This window comes from Malaclemys terrapin, chromosome 3, assembly GCF_027887155.1.
Source record: "Malaclemys terrapin pileata isolate rMalTer1 chromosome 3, rMalTer1.hap1, whole genome shotgun sequence".
NCBI lineage: Eukaryota > Metazoa > Chordata > Testudines > Emydidae > Malaclemys > Malaclemys terrapin.
The window spans coordinates 80,978,031-81,005,461 of NC_071507.1; the positions used below are offsets into that span (position 1 = coordinate 80,978,031).

The window sequence follows — 27,431 nt, forward strand, 5'->3', positions numbered from 1 at the left end:
CCCCACTTTAAGATAGACATGGAAAATGTGGAGAGAGTCCAGAGAAAAGCAAGAAAAATGATAAAAAATTTAGAAAATCTGATCTATAAGGAAAGGTTAAAAAAAAGTGGGCCTGTTTTGAAAAACAGTCTTGAGAAAAGAAGACTGGGGGGCGGGGACCTCATAACAATCTTTAGATATGTTAAGGGCTGTTACAGAAAGGACAGTGATCAATTGTTCTCCATGTCCACTGAAGGAAGGATGAGAAGTAATGGGCTTAATCTGCAGCAAGGGAGCAAGGTTAAAGATTACGAAAAACTTTCTAACTATGAGGGTCGTTAAACTCTGGAATAGGCTTCCAAGGGAGGTCATGGAATCCTCATCACTGGACACCTGCCAGGGATAGTCTAGGTTTATTTGGTCCTGCCTCAGTACAGGGATCTGGACTTGATGACTTCTCAAGTTCCCCTAAATTCTGTGATTCTGTTCAACATCTTAAATGTTCAGATTGTGAGTTCTCTTTGTGTTATGTGTACAGCACCAAGCACAATGGAGTTGAGGGGGTCCCTAGATTCTACTGCAATAGTCATAATAATAATAATTAATAATGGTTAAATCTTAATTTCAGGGATCCCAACAGGTATTTATTTTGCAAGTCATTACATACTGGACCTAAAAAATTAAAGGGAAAAAAAGAAATAAACAGCTCACTAACAGTTTAAAAACCGGAGCTATTCTATAGCTTCTGGATATGGCTAGCTTTCCTGCCTCTCTCAGAGCACATGGATTAATTGCTACATTATAAATAATAATAGCACCTACATGCGGGGGTTTTTTCTGTCATGTTTTACCAGTTTATTCTCATGCATTCTACGTGGCTCATCTCAAATAGAAAAGGGACATTTGTCAAAAAAGCTAAGGCAGTTTAAAGTAACATAAAAGATCAGAGTGGCATAAAGCAAACTACAGAAGGCTGCATGAACTGTGTTAAATATGGCTGAAAACACATTTTAAGACATTTCAAATGGGAAATATGTTTTTGATAAGAATTTTTGTCTCTTTTACGCTTTGGGTTCCTGGTAACTAGGAACTAGCAAGACCTTCAGGGTAACATGTTCAAGGCTAGATTCTGATCTCAGTAACTTACAATGAGTTACTCTGGATTTACACCAAGAGTAACTAAGGTCAGTCTTGATAAGGGAGGGTAGAGAGGAGAGGCAAATTTCACATTCATTATTGTGCTTCTGCCAGAGGGGAAAGATTAACCCTGGGGCTAGTTAGCAAATCAGCTTCTAATTCTCTCTGTCTGCCTCCCTCCCTCTCTTTCAAAGATGTAGGGCCATATTCTGCTCTCAGTCACACCAGTGTAAATCCAGAGCAACCCCAACGAAGTGCTGATAAGTACTTCACATGTAAATCAAACTGTGTCATTTGCTCCCCTATCAAAAATGTGTGGTGAAAAGTTTCTAGGACAATGTAAGTTAAAGTAACCCTAGGCTCCTATTACTTATTCAGCAGAATATGGAATCTATTATAGCTGGTGGCCCTGTGATGTTGCTACCCCTGTGTGCTATTGTGAGGATCGCATCCTGTCAACACCCACCCACACACATTGCCTGGAGCACATTGGCTTTTTCCTGCCATTCTTGTTCATTTGTGTCATTCAGTCACTAAGGCCCAGATCTTCAAAGGTTGATTTCAAAGGATGTTAGGAGCCTAAATATCTTTGAAGATCTGGGTTTACTTGCCCAGCTTGATACCTGGTTTCTGCTACACTGTTTTCCTGCTCTATTTCCCGTGCTATCCAGCAGTGGCTGCTGTATTGCACACCAGTCTCTGATTTGGTAAATACTTCCCCTACTGGTTCTTACTCCAGTTCGGTTCAGGTCTGAGTGCCAACCCATTCACAGCAAGTGAAGTGTCAGTGGGCCCCTCCTATGTCTTGCTGCACATTGGGCTGTCTGCATGCTTCTTGGTATGTGGGTTGGAATGGTTGTATGCAGCGTATCACATTGGTTATCATTCAATTTTGGCAGAACTTTTACCCCCTCTGTACTGTTTTTGCACTAAAAAGGATAACTGGGCCCAGGAGTTGTGAGACTAGAAGACTAGAGCCTCCCTTCTCACACCAGTTTTTACACTAGTGTCACTCCATTGGGGTTGATTCTGCTCTCTCCCTGACGCTGGTGTAAATCAGGAGTAACTCAGATGAAATCAGTGGACTCTCACTATATTAAGGCTGGTATAAGAGAGATCAGAATCAGGCCCACTGGGGTCAATGGAGTTGCTTGTGATTACACTCGTGTAAAGGAGAGGAGAATCGGGTCTAGGGAGAGAGATCTTCAACTGCTGCAAATCAGCATAGCTCCAATGACGCACATCAATGAAGCTTCACTGATTTACAGAAACTGATGATCCGGCCCTATATTCTGATACTCTGCATTTTGAATTGGTCTGTGGGAGTAGTTTCTGCCTAGGCTGCAGCTTCTGTTCAGTCACTAGTGTGATGCACTGACTGGTTTCCCTTCCTTTCGTTTAGGATGAACTTTGAAGACTTCAAAGCACATTTTGATAAAGTTGAGATCTGCAACCTCACTCCAGATGCTCTTGGGGATAATGCTACCAACAAGTGGGAGGTGACAGTCCATCAAGGGAGCTGGGTCAGAGGTTCCACTGCTGGAGGGTGCAGAAATTTTCTAGGTGAACAGAGATTTCTTTAGAAAAATTTCACACTCCCGTGGAAGCATCCATTATAGACACAGAATTCTTCACCCCTTTGTAACTTCCACAAGCATGTGCTGAATAAGGCCAGCAGAGTCTCAATTAGCTTAAACCCAGCAAAATATCAAAACAGTCACCAGATTCCACTTGAGAGAAATACTTTTCTTTGCCTTTCAGTTTTGTACACCTTTTTCTCCTCTCGCTTACATTTGTCCAAACTAGGAGTATCTCCACTGAGCTTAGTTAAGTAACACTTGTGTCAAAGGGCTATAAGTGAGGAGAATCCAGCCATTTCCATCACATTCTGATCATGCTGGTGTAGACTTGAAGTCACTCCACTGATTGAATGGAGTTACGCCAGATTTACACCAATATGAATGAGATCAGAAGTTGATCCTTTGTGCTTTTATATTTTCAACAAAACCCCAATTGTCTTGTAACTTTCATCTCCGATTTAAACCATTGCTGTTTAATGAGATATTGGGTCTAAATTCTGCTATTGTTTATACTAAAATCCAAGTCCCTCAGGATTTGGCTCTTTCTCTGCAGAATTGCATTGAAATCATCAAGATACATAATGGAAAATGGAAAAATAAAACACGCATAAACCCCCCAAACCTCAAATTACTTTCTCTATTGTTCTCTTTGGCTCAGTTTAATTTTTTTTTTTTTTTTTTTTTTTTTGAGGGAAAAACGTCTGTGTTTTTTGCTTTGGCAGACACCTTTTGGACTAATCCACAGATCAAGCTGCATTTGACAGAAAAAGATGACGGGCAAAATGAATGCACATTTATAGCAGCTCTGATGCAAAAGAATCGACGTAAACTCAGGAAACTAGGTGCTGACATGCTGACAATTGGCTATGCTATTTATGAGGTACTTGGTATTTTACGATGTGGTAGCCATGTTTGCTCTTTCTCTCTCTCCTCCCTTGTATGATAAAAGTTGTATCTCTCTGTGTGTCAGTCTAGATTTCTGCATCACACACCCATTGCTGTGGTACCTAATCACCTGTGTTCTTTAAATAATGATGAGAATGGTAGCTTTCCCTTTAAAATGTCCTAATATTGGTGCAGAAGGGCTTTGCCAAAATGGATTTTCTCCATCCTAGAGCCCCTGCATACAATGCCTGCCTGACCTTAGAGTCTGAGAGCTAGATTCCCCTGGCATCCAAGCTCCATTCAGCACAGGAGAGTGGGGTGGGAGGCGTGCCAGGGGTTAATGGTGACTTCCTGATCCTAAAGCCAGTGAATCATGCATGTATCTGGCCCTATGATTCTAGATCAGTAAGGGAGATGGGAATCTGACATGTCTGAACCACGCACATCAGTTACTTTTCACACAATAATGAATAAACCTGAAATCCCTGCTTCAAATTCTATTGCAGAGCCCTAGCAAAGATGGACACTTGAACAAAGACTTTTTCAGATACCACCCTTCCAAGGCAAGGAGCAAAACCTACATTAACTTAAGGGAAGTCTCTGATCGAGTCAAGCTGCCACCTGGGGATTATGTTATTGTTCCTACTACTTTTGAGCCACACCAGGAAGCTGACTTCTGCCTGAGAATCTTCTCTGAGAAAAAAGCCATCACAGAGTAAGTAATCAGAGGAGAGTGGTCAAACAGGCTCCTGCAACTTCCAAAACACTCACACACCAGTCATGTTAATTGGGTTTTTAAAGAACCATGAGAGATTCCTGAGGGCATTCTCCCTATCTTGCTCCAGGCAAGAGACCCCAGAGATGAAGAACCATCCCTCCCATACACTTTCTGCAGCACCCTCACCTACTGTGTGAGGCTCCCAATGAACTAAATGGAGTTCATTGCCACAGCAACGCTTGTAATTAACAAAAGTTAACCCCTGGTGCTGTGCACTAGATCTCAGCCAGGGGAATCTAGTAAACTAAGCTTTTCCCCTTTTCTTATTGTTTGTTATTGTTGGGTGTGGTGTTTGTTTTTGTTGGGGAGGGGGGAGTTTGTGTGGGAGGATTGGCAGGTTTTTTGCAACAAAGTGGGGAAGAAAGAATTAGACGAGTTTTTGAACGCTTCTGGTGAACGCTTCTATTTCAGGAGGTCCTAAATCAGTAACCCCTTTTCCAATACACTTAAAATGTGGTAGAAAAATTCTACCATGACTCCAGACTTAATTTTCCAATTTTTAGCCCACTCTGACTATTTTTGTGGATATTAGGAGGTGGGGAAATCAGACTAGTAATGAAAACTCAATTGCAACCTTAACTGCTCCATAGTATATATTGTTCTACACATGTAATAATGCTCCTGTTTGTTTCCTGTCTGAATGACCATGTTGAATAAAGAATAAGTTATTTTTAAAAAGCATTTGCACAACGTATAAAAAGTGAAGCTCACACTAGGCCTAGGAACCACTTAAGCTCTGTTTTGAGTTTAAGCAGGGCCGGCTCCAGGCACCAGCTGAGCAAGCTCGTGCTTGGGGCGGCAGATTCTACGGGGCGGCATTCTGCCCAATCCTAGGGGGGCACGGCCACTTTTAGTTTGTTTGTTTTGTTTTGTTCGCTGATCCGGCTGCCCTGTAGGGGGTGGCGGTGCGGAGGAGGGGAGCGCCCTGCTGGGAGCGGGCTGCATGCGCCATCTGCCCCAGCTGGTGCCAGATCTGTAGCAAGCCCGGCAGGGCAGCCCGCATCCTTCCCTCCCTGCTGACCAGAGCGCCGCGGAGCCCTCCCAGCAGGTGGCGCGGCGGTCAGGGATGCGTGGCAAGCGCTCCGCTGAAGCCCTGGCCGCTCCCCTTCTCTCTCTCCCCCCATTCTCTCCCCCCGCTAGCCGGGGCATGTCTGCAGCGCAGGGAGTCCCCCTGCACCCTGGCTCCAGCCGCCCCTCAGGGTTTTTTTTTTCCCCCTGATTTGCCGCTCCGACGCACCGCAGGTTTTGTTTGTTTGTTTTTTTTGCTTAGGGCGGCAAAAAAGCCAGAGCTTCCCTGAGTTTAAGTGATGCAAAGACCTGACCCTCTGCATGGGGATGAATTTCACCCAAAGTGAATAATTTGTTCAGTAAAAATCCTATATTTGCTTTTACTTCTGGAAAATGTAAACAGATAGGATCCCCAGCAAAGTCCTTTGTTACTGAGTACGTTTTTGTTTCCCTCAGGGATGTGGATGAAAACGTTGACATTAATCTCCCAGAGGTAAATCTACAGAGCTAAAATAAGGACTGGATAATTCAGCATAATCCAATATGCTCCATTTGTATTTTTTCATTTCATTTGAATTTTATGAGAATGCCTACCTTGTGTGTGTGAAATCTGCAGTTGTGTTGGGTTTAGTAAAACAACCACAATAATACAATAATAATAATTAATAATTCTTCCAATTGTTTGCTGATAAGCAGCTGAAATCAGAAAGAAGTTAAGGGCTGGCTCCTCAGCTGGTATATATCAACATAGTTACTGAAATCAATGGACCTGAGCCGATGTGCACCAGCTGAGCATCTGGCCATTAGCAGTATTACACAGTTAGGGGCACAGAATCTATTCACACTCAAACATGCACACATATTCTCAGAACATTTTGGGGTTATGCATTTTTATAAAAATGATTAGACAATTTTTGCTGTTGATTTTTAATTAAGCTGATTTTTACGCTTAAAAAAAAATCTGACAGGCAGCCCTTGAACCACTTTGTAGTCACTATATTTGGGTATTGACTAAGCTAGATCTTGTTCACCTTATTCCTGCAAATAGTCCCACTGATTGCAGTGGAGATACTTGCGGAAGGAAAGTAAGCCAAGATTCAGCTTTGCATCTCTTTGGCATTATTTCACTCCATTTTCCCCTTGCTTCCAGAGACTGGGTAACAAATTGAGTTTTACATTTCCAGATTCTCACGGTCATAGTCATTAGTGATGTACATCTATTCATCTAACCTAGGTATTAAAGTGCCTGCCATGTGGCATCTGAATGGCAGTAGATAAATGGTGGGCTAAGTGTCATGTTGGGTGTATATTGGTCAGAAAAATGAGTGTAAGTGTCAAATCAACGTAACTTCCACCATGTTGGCATTCAGTGGATATACAGTAACTTCTTATTCTATGGCAGCTTTGGGCACAGTGCGGGACCGTCCTCACTTAGCTGATTCTCCTTCTGTGCACACCCTTCCAGTACATGGGCATGCAAGTTGCACTCATTTTGCACCGCCACTGAGTGCCAAAGCAGGGCAAGTTACACTACTTTGCTGCCTACATCTATTTTATGATCAACTTACTCCCAGCCTTGTATTTCACACAGCAGTTAATATCACCACTGAATTTGGCCCAGAGACTTCCATGACAGTTGCACCTGTTTATCCCAGGCTTCACTTGGCTGAACGTGGTTATAAAATAGAAAACTGATAGTTTTGAGGCAGTGTAGCATTGGAGGCCACCAATGACCAGTGCTCTGCCTGCTCCTTAGCCCATGCTATTGTGTACTCCTATCGGAAATGAAAGGTGAAAATTTCTAAGACATTGGGTGCCCGGGAGGGTTAAGTTTTTCATACAAAATACACCTTTCAGATTTTGTTATATCTATTTCAAGATGCATAGCACTCCCCAGTGGGCTGAAAGGATGGCTGGCTTGCTTAATTGTTACCCTGCAATTGCAGGGGCCTCAAGCATCGGTGCATCTCAGTTTCTCCTGTTCTCTGCCTGTGACACATCATGATTTTGTTTCCTATGGGCTGTAATACTTGGATTTCATTTCTGTGGTTGGGTTTAGTGTGTGGGTGCCGGCTGTGTCACTGCCTTATGATATACAGCAGGCCAGACTAGATGATCTGTTGCTCCCTTCTAGTCTTAAACTGTGTTACTGTGACTGTTTCTCATAATCTGTGTGCAAGAACCAATGTTAGCTCTCTGATAGTTTTAACGTCTCCCTGTTCTTGTAGCCCCCTAAACCAACCCCACCGCAACAAGAAACCGAAGAAGAAAAACAGTTCCGGGCATTGTTTAAACAGGTTGCGGGAGAGGTGAGTGCGTACTCAGAACGCTTTTAGCTTTGTCTTATGCTGATGACTATGATCTAATGTCATGCTTCAGGGCTTTAGCTGGTCCCCTGAGGGGGTCAGTAAGGAAGTTTTCCCCCAATACACACTTGTAATCTGGGGGGAGGGGGCCTTACCTTCCTCTGACACAGCAGAGATCTGCCACAGGGAGAGACTTGATTCCAGCTGGGGTGGGCCGGTGCTCTGAGGTGGTGCAATCAGGCTGGTAAGTCTTGTTCGTATGATCACCAAATTTTGGGTCAGGAAGGAATTTTCTCCCAGGTCAGATTAGCAAGGAAACTGGGGGAGAGGGTTGCCTCCTCTGCAGCATGGGCCATGCATCACCAGGTTCATCTGCGTGTATCTCAAACCCAATCAATTCCCTGGCATCACAGAGGCCTTGGGCAGTGGTCTTTCCTGTTCTTTGCTTGTGGCACACAATAGTTTTGTCTTCTGAGGGCTAAAATGCTTTAGTTTAACTGACATCATTGGGCTCAACATAGGGGTATTTGGATGAAGTTTAACGGCCTGTGAAGTGCAGGAGTTCTGATGATCCCGTCTAGCTTTAAACTTTATGAACTATAAAAATCATGAATGTTTTACAAAAACTGGGTTGGGAACAACCTTATGTAGCTGAAAAATATATTTTTGTTGTCACATAAATCCACGTGAAGTGAAAATTCAGGGTTCCATATGTAATATGAAGAACAGGAGTACTTGTGGCACCTTAGAGACTAACAAATTTATTAGAGCATAAGCTTTCGTGGACTACAGCCCACTTCTTCGGATGCATATAGAATGGAACATATAATGAGGAGATATATATACACACATACAGAGAGCATAAACAGGTGGGAGTTGTCTTACTAACTCTGAGAGGCCAATTAATTAAGAGAAAAAAAAAAAAAAAAAAACTTTTGAAGTGATAATCAAGCTAGCCGAGTACAGACAGTGTGATAAGAAGTGTGAGAGTACTTACAAGGGGAGATAGTCAACGTTTGTAATGGCTCAGCCATTCCCAGTCCTTATTCAAACCGGAGTTAATTGTGTCTAGTTTGCATATCAATTCTAGCTCTGCAGTCTCTCTTTGGAGTCTGTTTTTGAAGTTTTTCTGTTGTAATATAGCCACCCGCAGGTCTGTCACTGAATGACCAGACAGGTTAAAGTGTTCTCCCACTGGTTTTTGAGTATTTTGATTCCTGATGTCAGATTTGTGTCCATTAATTCTTTTGCGTAGAGACTGTCCGGTTTGGCCAATGTACATGGCAGAGGGGCATTGCTGGCACATGATGGCATAGATCACATTGGTAGATGTGCAGGTGAACGAGCCCCTGATGGTATGGCTGATGTGATTAGGTCCTATGATGATGTCACTTGAATAGATATGTGGACAGAGTTGGCATCGGGGTTTGTTACAAGGATAGGTTCCTGGGTTAGTGGTTTTGTTCAGTGATGTGTGGTTGCTGGTGAGTATTTGCTTTAGGTTGGGGGGTTGTCTGTAAGCGAGGACAGGTCTGTCTCCCAAGATCTGTGAGAGTAAAGGATCATCTTTCAGGATAGGTTGTAGATCTCTGATGATGCGCTGGAGAGGTTTTAGTTGGGGGCTGAAGGTGACAGCTAGTGGTGTTCTGTTATTTTCTTTGTTGGGCCTGTCTTGTAAGAGGTGACTTCTGGGTACTCGTCTGGCTCTGTCAATCTGTTTTTTCACTTCAGCAGGTGGGTATTGTAGTTTTAAGAATGCTTGATAGAGATCTTGTAGGTGCTTGTCTCTATCCGAGGGATTGGAGCAAATGCGGTTATATCTTAGAGCTTGGCTGTAGACAATGGATCGTGTGGTGTGTCCTGGATGGAAGCTGGAGGCATGTAGGTAAGTGTAGCGGTCAGTAGGTTTCCGGTATAGGGTGGTATTGATGTGACCATCGCTTATTAGCACAGTAGTGTCCAGGAAATGGACCGCTTGTGTGGATTGATCTAGGCTGAGGTTGATGGTGGGATGGAAATTATTGAAATCATGGTGAAATTCCTCAAGGGCTTCTTTTCCATGGGTCCAGATGATGAAGATGTCATCAATGTAGCGCAAGTAGAGTAGGGGCGTTAGGGGACGAGAGCTAAGGAAGCGTTGTTCTAAGTCAGCCATAAAAATGTTGGCATATTGTGGGGCCATGCGGGTACCCATAGCAGTGCCGCTGACTTGAAGGTATATATTGTCCCCAAATGTGAAATAGTTGTGGGTGAGGACAAAATCACAAAGTTCAGCCACCAGGTTAGCTGTGACATTATCAGGGATACTGTTCCTGATAGCTTGTAGTCCATCTTTGTGTGGAATATTGGTGTAGAGGGCTTCTACGTCCATAGTGGCCAGGATGGTGTTTTCTGGAAGATCACCGATGGATTGTAGTTTCCTCAGGAAGTCAGTGGTGTCTCGAAGATAGCTGGGAGTGCTGGTAGCGTAGGGTCTTAGGACAGAGTCTACATAACCAGACAAGCCTGATGTTAGGGTGCCAATGCCTGAGATGATGGGGCGTCCAGGATATCCAGGTTTATGGATCTTGGGTAGCAAATAGAATACCCCTGGTAAGACAACTCCCACCTGTTTATGCTCTCTGTATGTGTGTATATATATCTCCTCATTATATGTTCCATTCTATATGCATCCGAAGAAGTGGGCTGTAGTCCACGAAAGCTTATGCTCTAATAAATTTGTTAGTCTCTAAGGTGCCACAAGTACTCCTGTTCTTCTTTTTGCGGATACAGACTAACACGGCTGTTACTCTGAAACTTGTCATTATGCAAGGCACTGCATTTAGCCGTATGGAATGGAAATCCATCAACCTCATGAAAAAACTCGTACAGATACAGACAGACATCATCTTCCTTTCCAAATGCAAGCAGATGGACATCATACCAAAAGGACTAAAGGTAAAAAATCCATTACAATCTACATATCACACAGACTATGCTGAGAGACTGTGTCACACACTCTCAAAGAAACTGCGAAACCACCTGATCAGCATCCTATACAGCAAACAGGGAAAGATTAAGAATGAGCTCTCAGAACTGGATACTCTCATAAGAAACCAACCTTCCACACAAACTTCCTCATGGATAGACTTTACAAAAACTAGACAAGCCATTTACAAGACAAACTTTGCCTCTCTACAAAGGAAAAAGGACACTAAACTATCTAAACTGCTACATGCCACAAGCAGCCACAACAGTAGCTCCCTTAACCCACCCAGCAATATTGTTAATCTTTCCAGCTATACTCTTAGCCCAGCAGAAGAGTCTGTCCTATCTCGGGGCCTCTCCTTTTGTCCCTCCAGACCCATGAATATGATACAGTTCTGCGGTGACCTAGAATCCTACTTTCGACGTCTCCGACTCAAAGAATATTTCCAACATACCTCTGAACAGCATACTAACCCACAGAATCCTCCCTACCAGCACTACAAAAAAAAGGATTCTGCATGGACTCCTCCGGACGGTCGAAACAACAGACTGGATTTCTACATAGATTGCTTCCGTCGACGTGCAAAGGCTGAAATTGTGGAAAAGCAACATCACTTGCCACATAACCTCAGCCATGCTGAACACAACGCCATCTACAGCCTCAGAAACAACCCTGACATCATAATCAAAAAGGCTGACAAAGGAGGTGCTGTCGTCATCATGAATAAATTGGAATATGACCAGGAGGCTGCTAGACAGCTCTCTAACACCACATTCTACAGGCCATTATCCTCTGATCCCACTGAAGATTACCTAAAGAAACTACACCATCTGCTAAAAAAACTCCCTGACAAAGCACAGGAACAAATCCGTACAGACACATGCCTAGAACCCCGACCAGGGGTATTCTATTTGCTACCCAAGATCCATAAACCTGGATATCCTGGACGCCCCATCATCTCAGGCATTGGCACCCTAACATCAGGCTTGTCTGGTTATGTAGACTCTGTCCTAAGACCCTACGCTACCAGCACTCCCAGCTATCTTCGAGACACCACTGACTTCCTGAGGAAACTACAATCCATCGGTGATCTTCCAGAAAACACCATCCTGGCCACTATGGACGTAGAAGCCCTCTACACCAATATTCCACACAAAGATGGACTACAAGCTATCAGGAACAGTATCCCTGATAATGTCACAGCTAACCTGGTGGCTGAACTTTGTGATTTTGTCCTCACCCACAACTATTTCACATTTGGGGACAATATATACCTTCAAGTCAGCGGCACTGCTATGGGTACCCGCATGGCCCCACAATATGCCAACATTTTTATGGCTGACTTAGAACAACGCTTCCTTAGCTCTCGTCCCCTAACGCCCCTACTCTACTTGCGCTACATTGATGACATCTTCATCATCTGGACCCATGGAAAAGAAGCCCTTGAGGAATTTCACCATGATTTCAATAATTTCCATCCCACCATCAACCTCAGCCTAGATCAATCCACACAAGCGGTCCATTTCCTGGACACTACTGTGCTAATAAGCGATGGTCACATCAATACCACCCTATACCGGAAACCTACTGACCGCTACACTTACCTACATGCCTCCAGCTTCCATCCAGGACACACCACACGATCCATTGTCTACAGCCAAGCTCTAAGATATAACCGCATTTGCTCCAATCCCTCGGATAGAGACAAGCACCTACAAGATCTCTATCAAGCATTCTTAAAACTACAATACCCACCTGCTGAAGTGAAAAAACAGATTGACAGAGCCAGACGAGTACCCAGAAGTCACCTCTTACAAGACAGGCCCAACAAAGAAAATAACAGAACACCACTAGCTGTCACCTTCAGCCCCCAACTAAAACCTCTCCAGCGCATCATCAGAGATCTACAACCTATCCTGAAAGATGATCCTTTACTCTCACAGATCTTGGGAGACAGACCTGTCCTCGCTTACAGACAACCCCCCAACCTAAAGCAAATACTCACCAGCAACCACACATCACTGAACAAAACCACTAACCCAGGAACCTATCCTTGTAACAAACCCCGATGCCAACTCTGTCCACATATCTATTCAAGTGACATCATCATAGGACCTAATCACATCAGCCATACCATCAGGGGCTCGTTCACCTGCACATCTACCAATGTGATCTATGCCATCATGTGCCAGCAATGCCCCTCTGCCATGTACATTGGCCAAACCGGACAGTCTCTACGCAAAAGAATTAATGGACACAAATCTGACATCAGGAATCAAAATACTCAAAAACCAGTGGGAGAACACTTTAACCTGTCTGGTCATTCAGTGACAGACCTGCGGGTGGCTATATTACAACAGAAAAACTTCAAAAACAGACTCCAAAGAGAGACTGCAGAGCTAGAATTGATATGCAAACTAGACACAATTAACTCCGGTTTGAATAAGGACTGGGAATGGCTGAGCCATTACAAACGTTGACTATCTCCCCTTGTAAGTACTCTCACACTTCTTATCACACTGTCTGTACTCGGCTAGCTTGATTATCACTTCAAAAGTTTTTTTTTTTTTTTTTTTTCTCTTAATTAATTGGCCTCTCAGAGTTAGTAAGACAACTCCCACCTGTTTATGCTCTCTGTATGTGTGTATATATATCTCCTCATTATATGTTCCATTCTATATGCATCCGAAGAAGTGGGCTGTAGTCCACGAAAGCTTATGCTCTAATAAATGTGTTAGTCTCTAAGGTGCCACAAGTACTCCTGTTCTTCTTTTTGCGGATACAGACTAACACGGCTGTTACTCTGAAACTTGTCATATGTAATATGTTTACTTGCAGTATATGTTCAGCCACTAGATGTCTCTGTGTCCTTTATAAAGTTCCTAACTGTTTGGTCCCTGGTAAACAAAGGAGACAACACTAGAACACAAGCTGTGAGGGAGCCTGTTTGTGTCTGAAGCTGCAGTTACTTTGTTTGAATAAACACCTCCTGTTTGAGAAGAACTGCGATTCCATGTAGCATGTCAGTGAGCAGCTCAGTTGTATTTTGCCATCTCCTCCTTTTTTTAGTCCTTCTGTTGTTTGTGTGATTCACTATTTCTTGGATTTCAGCAGCAAGCTGTGAACCCAGTAACAGTAGTGCAGTAGAGTTTTGTGATTGTCAGATGAATGATATTTGCATTCTGTTAGGTTTTCAATATGTCTGAATCTAGACACCCAAAAGTAAGAGCTGCTTTAATTTCTCAACTCTAGGACATGGAGATAACTGCAGAGGAACTTGAATATGTTCTGAATGCTGTATTAAAAAAAGGTAAGTGTTAATAACAACTTTATTTGCACTTATATAGCAGCTTTCATCCAAGGACCTCAAAGGGCTTTATAAAAGTGGATATTATCCCCAATTTACAGATGGGAAAACTGAGGCACTGCCTAGTAACTTGCATAATGTCACACAGCAAGTCAGTGGCAGAGTCGGGAACAGAACCCAAGTTCCCTGACCTAACTCCTAGCCTAGGCTATCTCCCAACAAAATCCATCTCGGATCAGTGATGCCAGTTCCTGGCTCTGGAGAAAGAAGATTGTCTTATTGCTAAGGCAGTGGACTGAGACTGAGGAGATCCTGCCTCTACCATAGAATCTCTGCATAACCTAGGCTAAATCATTTAATCTCTCAGTTCCCCATCCGTAAAATGATATCACAAACAAATGATAATAATAGTTACGAAATAGTGACAAAACCAAAGAAGAAATTGTGAAGAGTACAAAGTCTATTTGTATCCTCCTGAAGAAAATGAGACTTAATGAGTTACTGGGAGCAGAACTGATGTTCTATGGTTTTCTGGGGCATCTAAATTTCATGTGGATTTCTGATTCTTAAAATAGTCAGGAAAAAGGAAACTTCAAGCCATTCTCCACAATACAAACAGCAGCTTGTGTTTATATTTGATGGGAGTGTGCAGGAAGTCTGTGTGTGCTCATCTCAGCAAGTGCTCCATTCACTGAATAGCATCAATGTGCGCTAAACATCTGCTCATGCACAAGGCTCACTGGGTCCACAAAATGAGACCATAAACACAGCTGCTGTTATTTTCTTCCTACCTGTAATTACCTTGTAGCTTCCAGTGTGACAGTGTTCTTCACTTTCCATCCTCAGCTGTTCTGTAGCTCTGCAGAGCGCTGTTACACAGTTGTTTGGTTTCAACCCACAAGTGGCTTAACTTCAGTAGGATGACCATATTTTCCCAAAGGGAAAACGGGACACCACACTGGTCCGGCCCAAGGCCCGCTCTCAGTCCCCTGCAAGCCCCCTCGTCCAGCCCTCCCTTCCTCTTGCCTGTGCAGGGCTGGCCCGAGGCCCACCTCTCCCCCCACAATCATGTGGTGCCAGCCCGACCCCCCTCTGCCACCCGCCTGCTTGGGGCTGGCCTGAGGTCCTCCTCTACCCCTGCCCGCCTGGGGCCAGCCCAAGGCCCTCCTACCTCCTGCATGTGGGGCTGGCCCAAGACCACCCCCTACCACCAACCCGTGCGGGGCTGGCCTGGCCCGGCCCGGCCCGATCCCGAGACCTCCCTCCCACGCAGGGCTGGCATTGCCGCTTGCTCCCTCGCCCCCCCACCCCATTCCTCTGCACCCTGTTAGGGGTTGCACCCCACTAAGGGTCACACCCACTTTTTTTGGCAAAACTGGGCATTTGTCCAGTTTACTTTTGCCAACTGGTTATCAGAAAAGGGCATGCCCATGAAGGTTAGAAACAGAAGGGAAAAAACCTCCCCCTGCCCAGGGCTTTGGTTTGACTCATCAAACAAGTAGCACAAAGGACCTCCAGTTACTTTAGAAATTGTAGACCCTCCTCAGAAGAGTTTGCCTCCAAAACAAAATGGGTTCAGCTGCCTATAGCATGCCTTGCCCAGACCAGGATTCCAAACTGGTTGCCAGGGAAACAACATTTCCCAGAAATTCCAACCCCTCAATCCCAGAGCAAGACCAGTTTGGAATTATCCCAGTCCGTTCTTACCACCAAAGGAGAGGAGAGGTCTGGCACCCACTGCTTATAGGGCTCCCATCTCAGGGCCTATGTGCTGAGTCAGCAGTGTGGTGTTCTACAAATCCCAGCTCACCTCCTCAAGACGACTTCCTCCCTTCACTGACCACATCCTCTGCTCCATAGATATTTTAAAATGTCACAGCTGGGATGGGGTAGTGCTGGCTTACAGGTCTCTCAAATCTTCAATGGCAGGTGCATCCTGTTACGCTATTATACTACTATGATTCTGATTGGTTGGTTACCTCCCCCTCATCATGAAAACACTGGAAATCAAAATGTTTAATATTTGTGTTAAAAGGTAAAATGTTATCTAAAGTAAATTCTAAGGGACTGATCCAACACCCAGTGAAGTCAATAATGGTGGGTCCCAACAGACTCCCAGTGACTGCATTGAGCTTTGGATCAGGCAGTAATTTTTTAATGGCTAATTCAAAAGTATGTGTAACACCCGTTAAGACAACAATAAATACATAAAATATATGGACGTACAGTTTTTAAACTGTGATTCTATCAGCTCTACTCTGCATCATCGATATGATGAGATGATCAATCCCTGCTTGACTGTTAATAATGTCATTTTATTATATTTAAAATTTTTAAAGGATGTTTACAAAGCTAGTCCTGCAGCTCTTACTCTCTTGAGTAGTCCTATTGAATGAGATTTTAACTGACATCACTGGAGGTTTCTCATGTGAGTAGAGGCAGCAGAGTTGGCCTCCAAGTGAATTACTCTTTTGGAATTACAGGTAGTGGTCACAGGAGTATCTTTGGAACTATATCTTACTTTTTTCCACTGTTAATTTTTTTAGACTTTAAGTTTATGCCCAATGACTTTATTTCTTATTTAACTTGATTGTTATGCTTTTTCAGCAAAGGACATCAAATTCGAGAAAGTGAGCCTCATTACATGTAGAAACATCATCTCTCTTATGGATGTATCCTTTCAAATAAACGCTAATGTGAATTCTCCGGGGTCACACTGGCACTGAATGTATGCAAGTGCCCTGGGGGATCTTTCTCATCCCCAATACTAGACATGAGTGCAATATTGTGATATAGTGGAGGTACACGAAGCACAACAAACAGATGGTGTCAAAATTGTATTCCAGCTTTTATTATAGAAACTTAGAGCGGGACTTTTCAAAAGCATTCAGGTTTTACCATAGACTTCAGTGTAGTCCCTGGCTGAGCTCTTCTGAAAATCTCACCCATTTTATTTATATATAAGATGTTGCTATGTCAACTACTGGGCAGCAATCTGAAAAACCTGGAAATGACTGTCAATCAGATCCTTGTGCTCCAAAAGGTGGAAATCCAGTCCTTTACAACTGCCTGATCACTACTGAAGCTTCCTAGAATAGCTTCTTCCCTTGTATAGGTACTTTGCTGAGCCTGCTCTCCTGATAGCTGGCCATTTAATATTGCAGACCAAGCACCCACTGCCCTAGCGTGGCAGCTGGCTGCTGCTTGTATCTGTCTCCTATCCAGCTAGTAAGTTCTCCTCTTTTGTTTTTGTTTCTCCAGCCCTTGCTATTTGTGGCACCTCCTCACAAATATTTGCAATAAAAGCCCAAACAAAACAAAACTGCCTCTAGTTTGAGATTCAAAACTCAGCCCAGGCTAGTCAAAAAAGGGTGTTAAGATTTGTGAGGCTCTCAAGCAAATCTGCCCAGTTTTGAATAAAACCTGGGACCATTTATTCTTTTGCTGAATAGTGGAAAGTACCACTCTACAGAAGATGGCAGCTTCTAAAACTACTCTGGCCTAAGTTTTCAAACCTGAGTGTGTGAAGTTCAGCACCCAAATCCACACTTAGGCATCCAAGTAAGTGGTCTGATTTTTCAGAGCTGCTTGAGCACCTTTACAATCCTGTAGGAGCTGTGGGTGCTCAGTGCCTCTTCGAATCAGGCCACCCACTGAGGGGCTCGTGTAGGATGTAGCTGCCAGACTTCAGGCAGACCCAGATTTGAACACGGTGGCCTGTAGGAACGCTTGCTGCATTGGTAGCCATTAGGAGGCTCTCTCCTCAAAAATTAAGATAAAATGTTGAGACGAGGTGGAAGTAGTAGTCATCACCGGCCAAATCCTGATGCCCTCACTCATGCAAAATTTCTGAGTAAGGGCCCCATCCTGTGATGGACCTAGCACCTCCTGGGAGGTTCTTCTGAGTATCTCAGCTTCCATTAAAATCAGCACTTTGCAGGATCAGGGCCCTAAGGACTGAGGGAGCCCTGACAGGATTTCCCCACATGTGAGAAAGAGGCAAGTTCTAACAAATCTCAATTCCCCTCTATAAGTACCTCAGCTGTCTATAGCAACTGTCTCAAACACCAAGGCCAGGTTCTGCCACACTCACCCTACAAGTAGTTCCATTGGTTTTTGACTGACTCCAGGTAGCAGAATCTGGCCCTAAAATAGCAATACTGATAATGCAGTGGCTGAGCAATTCACATAAAATATGGAAGCATTTTTTATCAGGTAATTTAATTCTCTGAATCATTCCTATCCAATTGGAATCCAAAGCTGCTCTTGCTTTGGAACAGTGTTCTCCCTACATTACTCAGCAGAGCCATCACACAACGTTCTAGATTTCCAACAGCAATCATTGCAATTGTTTGCTCTCAACAGCATCATAGGCTTCCTAGTGTAGATATTGTTATCTGAGTAAAGGAATGACTGGTAGATTTGGACAGAACATGGGATTTCACTTAACCAGTATTTTTCCTTAATGTGGGTTTTACTAGTCCAGTGGTAATGGGAAACTGGAATTTAATGAGTTCAAGATTTTCTGGGACAAACTAAAGAAGTGGCTGGTATGTGACTTTATTCATTATTTTGAGTCTTTATCATTGGAGTTTTTTAGGAAAATGTCAGACAAACACATTTCAGAGATGGTCTAGATATACTTGATTCTGCCACAGCACAGGATGAACTACTAGGTGTCTTCTTAAGGTTCCCTTTCAGCCCTATATTTCTATGATTTTCAGAGTGATAAAAAATCTAATGGCATATGTCTTCAAAAGCACAAAATATTATTAAAAACACAAGCTCTTAAAAATATGTGTTTTCCTCTGGGAAGTATGACCAATTTTTAGTTTTCCATTGCCCCAAACTGGAATGGTTTACTGAAAATATCAGTGATTTTGGTAAGCTAAGAAACTCTGTTTGAGGTAATGAATTTCAGAAATGTGCTTTAATAGGAGGCCAATCAAAATAACACCTGAGGGTTCTATTCCTATTGTTTCACACAAGAAGAAAATGCTGACTTCTGATTAGTGGAAAATAGTCATGTGATGAAGTATGAGGTTTTCCATTGTTTATCTCCTCAGCAGTAAGCAATACTGAGGGTCTGGAACAATGTTAGCCAGTTAGGCTCCAGTTCTGCAAACACACATCACACTTTACTACCATGAGCAGTCCCTTTGAAATCAATGACACTATTATGGTAGTAAAGTTAAGCATGTGAGTCTGTTTGCAGGATTGCATATCAAGGCACAATAATTGTTTTCTCATGGGTCATTAATAATCTTCTCTGAATTTATGCTCCATCCAAGATGTGATCATTGCAATTTTCTGCTTCCTGGATTTTTCATCCAAAGTCTCAATTGTTTTTCTGGGTCACTTCACTTCATCAGTCCTTTAATACAAATGTTTGATTTTTTTTAAACTGATACACTTAAGAAATGCATGCTCCCAATGGAGAGATTTCCAGATATTTCTGATTAAAACATTCAGAGTGAATATAACAATGGATATAAGTAATTCACAATTGAATGAAGATCGATATATCCTGTCCTACAAGGAAAATGTGGAACTTTACTTCAGCTTGATAAACATTTAATTTCTGGGTCAAACCTTGATCAGTGTTGCCAATTCTCATGATTTTATTGTGAGTTCTCAGATATGTGTTGCTTTTCTTAATTCTCCAGTCTCTCAAGGCACCCCTACCTTCAAGAGATCCCCCAAACCCACTATCACTGCAACCCCCCAGACACCCCCAAGCCCCACTGACTGTCCCCCACTCCCGAGACCCCCCCCAACCCCACTCTTACTGCCTCCCCAGTCCCTATTCCCAAAGAGACCCCCAACTCCATTGAATCTCACTGCACTCCAGCCCCCTATTCCCGAATAGACGCCACTGAATTTCACAAAGCCCCCAGACCTCCCCCCTCTCACAATATATTTTGTTTTAGTAATTTGCATTATACAAATAGGTATACATACCTTACTGAGCTAAAAATTGCATGTGTTGTGTATTATATGTATGCAAAAATTGTGAATTGTCTGTATCAAGTGCATGAAAATTAACTTTGGGCTAAGATTGAGATAGACACTCCCCCCTTACCCTTTACTTCTTTCAGACCACTTTAAGCACTGCCTCTCTCACACACACATGCACGCACACATAAAATACTCAGCAAAAAGTTCTGGATGGTTTCACATACTCCTTTTATCTTAGGTGGGGGCTCACCCTTGCAGTTATGTTATTTGAAGAGTGAGTTCACACCTACTGATCTCAATGAGATTTTAACTCAACCCATAACAACTTTCACTCAGTTCATAACAAATATGATAGAGACAGCTTGATCCCAAATATACTCTGTTACATAGCCAGATTAGATCCAGACCAAAGTCCCTTCAACTTCCTTAAATGTTTGTGCTAAATCAAGAGTTTTAAAGATAGGCATCTAGAACATGAAACATCATTGTTTTATGTGCTACAAATACATGAGATTTGTTAACTTACTAAATGCTGAATGTCTACATTTCCTCCCATGCAGAGTATCTATGTTCATTTTGATTCTGATCGTTCCGGCACCATGTCCTCCTATGAGCTTCGTAGTGCCCTAACAGATGCGGGTAAGATTAATGGAGATATCCTGTCTCCTAGAACTGGAAGGGACCTTGAAAGGTCATTGAGTCCAGCCCCCTGCCTTCACTAGCAGGACCAAGTACTGATTTTGCCCCAGATCCCTAAGTGGCCCCCTCAAGGATTGAGCTCACAACCCTGGGTTTAGCAGGCCAATACTCAAACCACTGAGCTATATTCAATTTATGTTGGAAAAACAGAAAAACTATGGGGCAGATCCTCGAGTGGAGACTGAACTTTCACTGACACAGGAACAATTTGTAGTGTGAAAACTGTCAGAATTTCTTATTTCTGAATTCTACATCTATTTTAGATGAAAACCAGTTTGCAGTCAGCTTAGTTTCTGCTAGAGGCAGGGAATCAGTCCATAGAGTACTTCCCCACTAACAAATTTTCAACAAATAACTAGATATTTATTAAAGTCTCACAGATTTCTTTTCAGGTCAGTTAGGTTGCTGCTGCTTCTTCATTATTTATTTGTTTGTTTGTTTGTTTGTTTATTTTTAAAGGATTTCAACTCAATAATTACCTGCTGCAGCTGATTGTCCTCAGATATTCTGATGACCAGTTCCAGATTGATTTTGATGACTTCCTAAACTGCTTAATTCGCCTAGAGAATGCAAGCCGTGAGTATCCACTTTTGCTGAAATCATATGTGTAACACACTCACAAAGTTTGGGTTATGTTCCTGGTAAAGGCTGGTCCACTAAGGGATAACAGTCCACTGCTAAAAGCAGCTAGTGGAGTTACTTCTCTAGCTCAAGTTCTAGAGGTCTGCCCAATGATCTTGAAGGCCCCAATTTCAAATGCTGTCAGTGATCCATGTAAGGGATTATTAGACATACACATGTGTTGACATTACACACTTTTTAATTATTTGTTTGGGTTTTTGACTGAAAAATATAACCCACACTACAGCTATGAATTCTGGCTCTCGATTCATTTGCATGCAGGGGTCTTTCTCTGTCCAGACTAATAGCAATTAAAAGGGTTGGGTAAATCAGCCTCTGATTAAAGTGATCCTCTGACCGTGGCTCAAACCTTAGACCAAACCCAACCCCTTTATGGGGATCAAAAACAGTTTAGTTAACTTTTTTAAACAATATTATTAAGTTTTTTGCTTCTTTCTCCTTTCGGGTTCCAGCCTGTGCTGGAAATTGAAGGGTCAAAACACAGCAAGGGAGTAGGTATTTCTGCTATATTCCCACTATACGTTTGTAGAATCAGGAAATGCAGATAGTCTGGATAAAATTCAGACATTACTTACTCCTGGGGGAATTCTGTGCCACTGCGCATGCACAGAATTTATGCCCCCTGCAGATTTCTTTGCTTCCCCACAGAAAAATGACTTTCTGGCGGGGAAGCAAAGGGATGCCACAAGAGCGGTCATGTGACCCTCCCCAACAATATGTTTTGGGTGCCCAGGGCAGCCGTCAGAGAGGTAAATCACTGTGGGGCAGGAGGTGGGGCTGGGGAAGACTCGGCTGGTGGTTCCTACCTTGCGCCGAGCTCAGCTGCTAGTCTGGCCTAGGCTAGGCTGGGGAGGATGGGACTTCCTCTTCCCCTGCACAGCATCCGGGGCCAAGTCAGACCCACCTCCAGATTTCTCCCCCGGCTGCAGGAAGCTCTGCAACCCACCCCCTTTCCTGCATCCATTGCTCCTCAGCTGCAGGGGAAGGGATCCCTGTACAGGGAACTGCTCCCCCATCCGCCCAACCCTCGTGCATCCAGACCCTCTCGTACCCAGACCCTCCGGCCAAGCCTCACCCCCCTGCACTCAAACCCCCCCCAATAAGCCCCACTCCCCCTGCACCTGGACATCCTGATGAGCCACCCTCACCCAGATCCCCACTCCGCTGAGCCCCAATCAGTTGCACGTGGATCCCCAGCATCTGGACCCTCCCCAAGTCCCCCCACACCCAGACCCCCCTGCCAAGTTCTATCCCCTCCACACCCAGACTCCCCCCCCCGCTGAGCCCCACCCACCTTCACCTGGACCCCCCCTGCAGAGTCCCATTACCATTGCACCCTGAACCCCCCAACAAGCCGCTGTGCATGCAGATCCCCTCCACATCCAGATACCTCACTGAGCTGCTCGGACCCAGATTGCCCCACACAGAATCCTCTCAACCCACACCTGGATCCCTCCACACTAAGCCCCTCCATATTTGGATCCTGCCTTGGTGAGCCTGCCTCCCAAACTTGGTGCACCTGGCATTGAGGGGCAGGGCCCTGGGGTGTATCTGGGGAGGGCCCAGTCCTTGCACTATGTCAGGGTTGGGTGCAGCCTCACCGCTGAGTCCATGTCCTGGGGGGAGGGGAGGAGACCTGCATAGTGATCTTACACCTCTGTGCCGCCAGTGGGCTGTGCTCCCCAATACCATGCTGGAGTCTCCACATTTATTTGACAACTAAAAATTTACTGAATTTTGCAGAATTTTAAAATATTGTGCACAGAATTTTAATTTTTTTGGTGCAGAATTTTTAATTTTTTGGCACAGAATGCCCTCAGGAGTAAGACGTGTATCCAAACATCTGGGTGTGTCTCACATCCAAACAGCCAACTTTGGATTAATTTCTGAAGTCCATGCTCAGACAAAAGACCCAGTGAAGTCAATGGTCATTTTGCCTTCACAAGGACTTCAGTTTTCAACCTATCCTAAGGGTTCACTTGTGATCTAAGCCTTTATAGAAAGCCAGATCCTTCCTCTCTAAGGAACAGTCACAAATGGTACTTCACAGTGGGACAGGTTGCTTATGTGCATGAATGTGAATGGGGACTCTGTATAACTATGATGTCCTGATGTTTATTTCAGGGATATTCCTGGCACTAAGTAAGAAAAACAGAGAATTCATTAACCTGAATATAAATGAGGTATGATCCTAACTTCATATAAAAACTGACAACCTGGAAATCTGCTCTAGAACTTTGTCACATTTTAAAAATTGGGAATAATCCTGGCCCTAGTGAATTCAGGGGGGATTTTGCCATTGACTTCAGTGGAGCCAGGATTTCACCGTTTCTGCATAACTCTGTCTCCTCCGAGCTTATTTCCCTCCTTTTTGCCCCATTTCATATTCACTGCTCCCTTTCTCTCCTCTTTCTGGGTTCTCTCCTCCTTACTCTCTCTGGGCCCAATTCACTGCTGGGGTAAATGGGTGCAGTTGATTGGAGCAAAATGCCTCCTGGTTCTTCCTAAGTCATTGAGGATCCATACCACCCTTTACTGTAGGCTGTGCCTGACAGGCAGCTGCTGCGCTTTGTGCTCTTGTTACTGTGCTGATCCGTATCTTCTCATTGTTTCCTTGTGCTCCCCCCGTCTGTCTGTTGTGCCCATCTGTTCTCCCTCATTTCACACTTCAATTATTATGAGCTCTTTGGGGCAGGGCCCATCTGGTTGTTAGATTGTGGTACATTGCCTAGCAGAATGGGAATGGAAGCCTTTAGGTGCTACCACAGTATAATAATAAATAATAATAATAAATAATCTAATGCTTAGAGATCTACAATGCATTCCTTTTTTAACTAAAGACCTTAATGTTGAACAAGTTCCATGTGGGGGGGGGGGAGGTGTGCATTCAACTTCTATCCCTGCTACTGGGAATTATTACATTTTTCTTTTTTGGCATCCCAAGATTTCTTTCCTTGTAATAATTGGACTAAAATGTTACTCTTATTTACACTGTTGTAAATTCAGAGTGACTCCAGCAAAGTCAACTGAGTTACTTCAGATTTACATGTGTAGGTGAGAGAAGAATTTGTCCTGTTGTCTTTCTTTTAGTCATGAAGTGCTTGAATCTCGCCATTAACTTTGCTAACAAATATTGGTATTAACTACAACTAAACTAGAGCACCAGCTCATTGGCACGAGAATCAAAATTCCCCTGCATTGTAAGGCACTGATTCAAAACAAGATGGTGCTGTTACAAGGGCCTTTCCTCTGGCACATGGGGTTTGATGGTGGTAGCTGGGATTATCAGTCATAACTTTTGGTCTTTATTTCTCTACTAGTTTATCACCCTGACAATGAACATTTGAAGCTGTCCAACCTGGATTTCAGCAGGATCTCATGATTGTGCCACTCAAACCTCCAACCAAAGAGCTGTTACCCTTGCCATGCAAATGTATGCAGGTGCTGTGGTGCAAGGGGAACACGTATTCTTCCCACCCTTTCTCTCCTCCACCACCATTATATTACTGAATAAGATCTTTATGGGATGAAATTTGTTTTATTTTGTATAAAGATTAATATTGATTGCTACAGTGTAAATATGCCTTTGAATGAGGCACGTGTACATTTCAAGCAGCCCGAAACGGACAGTGACCAAGGCCTTTTATGAAATATAATCGTGTTCAGCCCCAATATACTTATTCGTTGCACCACGGAAACCCACTCATTAAGAATCCTCATGGTTGCTTGTCTACAGGTTAGCAAAATGCTTTTGAAAGTATAGTAGCCTGCAGAACTTCACTAAAACGGTATTGACTTCCAAGTGGATTTTGCCCAACAAACACTGGGCCAGCATTCTAGAAGAGCATCCCAGAGTGTTACAAATCAGGGAGCACTAGTGGAGTGATAGATTTATTATTAACATTCATCCTGGAACATTTATACCATGGGGGCTGTGATTCTGGCTTGCTCGGAATGATGTTTAATCCAGTGGCTGGCCCTGTCTACAACTCTCACTGAGAAGCAAATTATTTCCTCTGACTCTCCTCTGTTCCATCCCCTAATATCAGGCAGACCAAAGAGTATCCCACAAGGCAAATAAGTATCACACCATTCTACAATGCAGCCAGTGGCTGTGTTCATCTTCAGTATGAATGTGTGGCACCACAGGTGCCAGCATGCAAGTGCCATTCCCTCGCCTTGCAAGTCTCTGCTCCAGCCCGAGCCGCAAGTGCTCAAAGTGCTGTCTACACAGCTATTCTTACAGTGCTAGCATGAACTCTGCTAGCCCAAGTCTGTCAACCTTGGCATGGAGGCTCATTCCCACTCGCTCCAAATTGCTGTGTAGACGTACCATGTCAGTCAGTTTCAGGGTGCAGTGCAGTAGTGTTCAGATAGCTTTGGTGTCCAGTGTTAATTAGAAAATAATAAAGTCAAGGGCCAAGCAAATCTCCATCTGCACGTTCAGGTTGGTTCCCTCTAGTATATCCATAACTTGTATTTGCTTTGTAATAAATCATCTCTGCTGGGTTTGTTTTCCAAATCATTTCTCGCGGCAAAAGAAACATCTGTAGAGCAGCTTCTCCTTTTTGAATGTCCAAGTTCTGTCACACTGACGTAGCCATGGGTTTATTTTTGGAAGTGTGGGGGTCCCACAAACTGTTTGGAAAGGGAAATCAAGCTTTAACAAGCACGAGGTTAAAACAATAACATCACTAGGAGTGGTGATGTTTAAAACAGCCCCTTCTCTGACTTTCAATGAATTATCCTGTACCTAGGTAGAAGATGCCTCTGGGGACGCTTACAGAATTCGGTAACCAAGGTATGCAGCCCACGGAGTGTGTATATCTTTCAAATTGTAAGACTTTGTGCCTCTCTGGCAGCCCGGGGAGGAAGTCCTCTAACTTTGGAAAAGTTTGGATTAGGATCTAGAATTCAAACTCTCAGTTTCAGCATTTTTCAGATCTGTGGTTTTAATTCTGCCCACTACAGAGATAGGACATTTGGATCTGGAGTTCTAATAGGGACTTTCAGTTCAGGCCCAACTCTAGCCAACATCTATTCACCCCCACAGTTAAAATCAAACCTACAGCTACATAGCTGACTAGCAAACCTATATGTAGGATCAGCGCTTTGTTAATATTTATTCCTGCCTTGTGTAACATTGTTACTGCCACAATATTATCAAATGGTGCAGAGTAGAGAGAAGTCACACTGAGTGGTATCTTATCTTCACTATATTTGGCTATTTCTCTAGGAGTGTCTTGGGGAAAACAGGCCTGATATGAGAGATTGAGACATGTCAAGGAAGAGCCAAGGATGGCTTTAAAAAAATCTATCTCTGCATTTAAAAAGAAAAAAAAAAAGGCAACATAGAAAGAGACACAAAAAGCTTCCCCCACCCAGTTTGAGGCCATGCCTGCTGCTTGAATCACAAGACAGCAGAAGAGCTAATAACCGAAACCTTGCTAGTCAACCTAGCTTCCCACACAGTGCTTAACTTGTGCCAGGGCTGAGCCCCGGCACCTCTAAGTTTGGCAGTTCCTAGCCCCGGCCCCCCTAGGCTTAGCGCATCAGTTATGAATGTAAAAGAACTTGCTTCAGCCCCAGCACCTCTTTCGTTACAAATTAAGCACTGCTCCCACACCCAGTTGAACAGACTCTGGATTCTAGCTCTCACGGGTTCTTATCTGGCCCCATCACCATCATGTCTGAGCACCTCACAGTCTGTATTGTATTTAGCCTCACAACACTGCTGTGATGTACAGAAGTGCCATTATCCCCATTTTACAGAGGAGCACAGAGAAAGCCTAAGGCCCAGATCCTTAAAGATACTTAGGAGACTAGCTGTCCAGCCCACCATTTAGATGCCACGTTTAGTTTCAAAGCTGCCACTCAGCTGCCACCTAACTTCATAGGTGTCCACATCCCCTAGATGCCTATGTTTCTGCCAGGTGGCGTTTGCAATGCCACGTAAGCGCTGACACCACCTCACAGTTAGCAAGCTGCTCAGAGCGAGGGTTCACTGCAAAGGATCCTGAGCAGAGGGAGGTGCCAGTCTCAGGCCCATCAACCAGGCACCCTAGGTCAGCTCCTTAGGTGCCTACACCCATCTCCTCTCCCCCTCTGTCTCAGCATTTCACTCCTGGATCGCTTCTGTGGCTGCTTCTGAAAACCCCTTTGTTAGATGCCTACCTCTCCCTGT

The 27,431-nt window shown here is 43.8% G+C and overlaps 1 protein-coding gene across 1 annotated transcript in view; it reads left to right on the forward strand.

Annotated features, from left to right (window-relative positions):
• Positions 1–24,873, forward strand: part of CAPN9 (calpain 9) — a 48,273-nt gene extending 23,400 nt beyond the window's left edge. Inside the window, exons 9-20 of the mRNA XM_054024365.1 lie at positions 2,519–2,679; positions 3,419–3,576; positions 4,088–4,296; positions 5,824–5,860; positions 7,596–7,676; positions 13,894–13,951; positions 16,556–16,620; positions 18,430–18,498; positions 20,467–20,545; positions 21,065–21,181; positions 23,372–23,430; positions 24,568–24,873. Coding sequence (XP_053880340.1) covers positions 2,519–2,679; positions 3,419–3,576; positions 4,088–4,296; positions 5,824–5,860; positions 7,596–7,676; positions 13,894–13,951; positions 16,556–16,620; positions 18,430–18,498; positions 20,467–20,545; positions 21,065–21,181; positions 23,372–23,430; positions 24,568–24,594 — 1,120 coding nt within the window. The 3' untranslated portion in view covers positions 24,595–24,873. The remainder of the gene's footprint in view (positions 1–2,518; positions 2,680–3,418; positions 3,577–4,087; positions 4,297–5,823; positions 5,861–7,595; positions 7,677–13,893; positions 13,952–16,555; positions 16,621–18,429; positions 18,499–20,466; positions 20,546–21,064; positions 21,182–23,371; positions 23,431–24,567) is intronic.
• Positions 24,874–27,431: the final 2,558 nt, after the last annotated feature.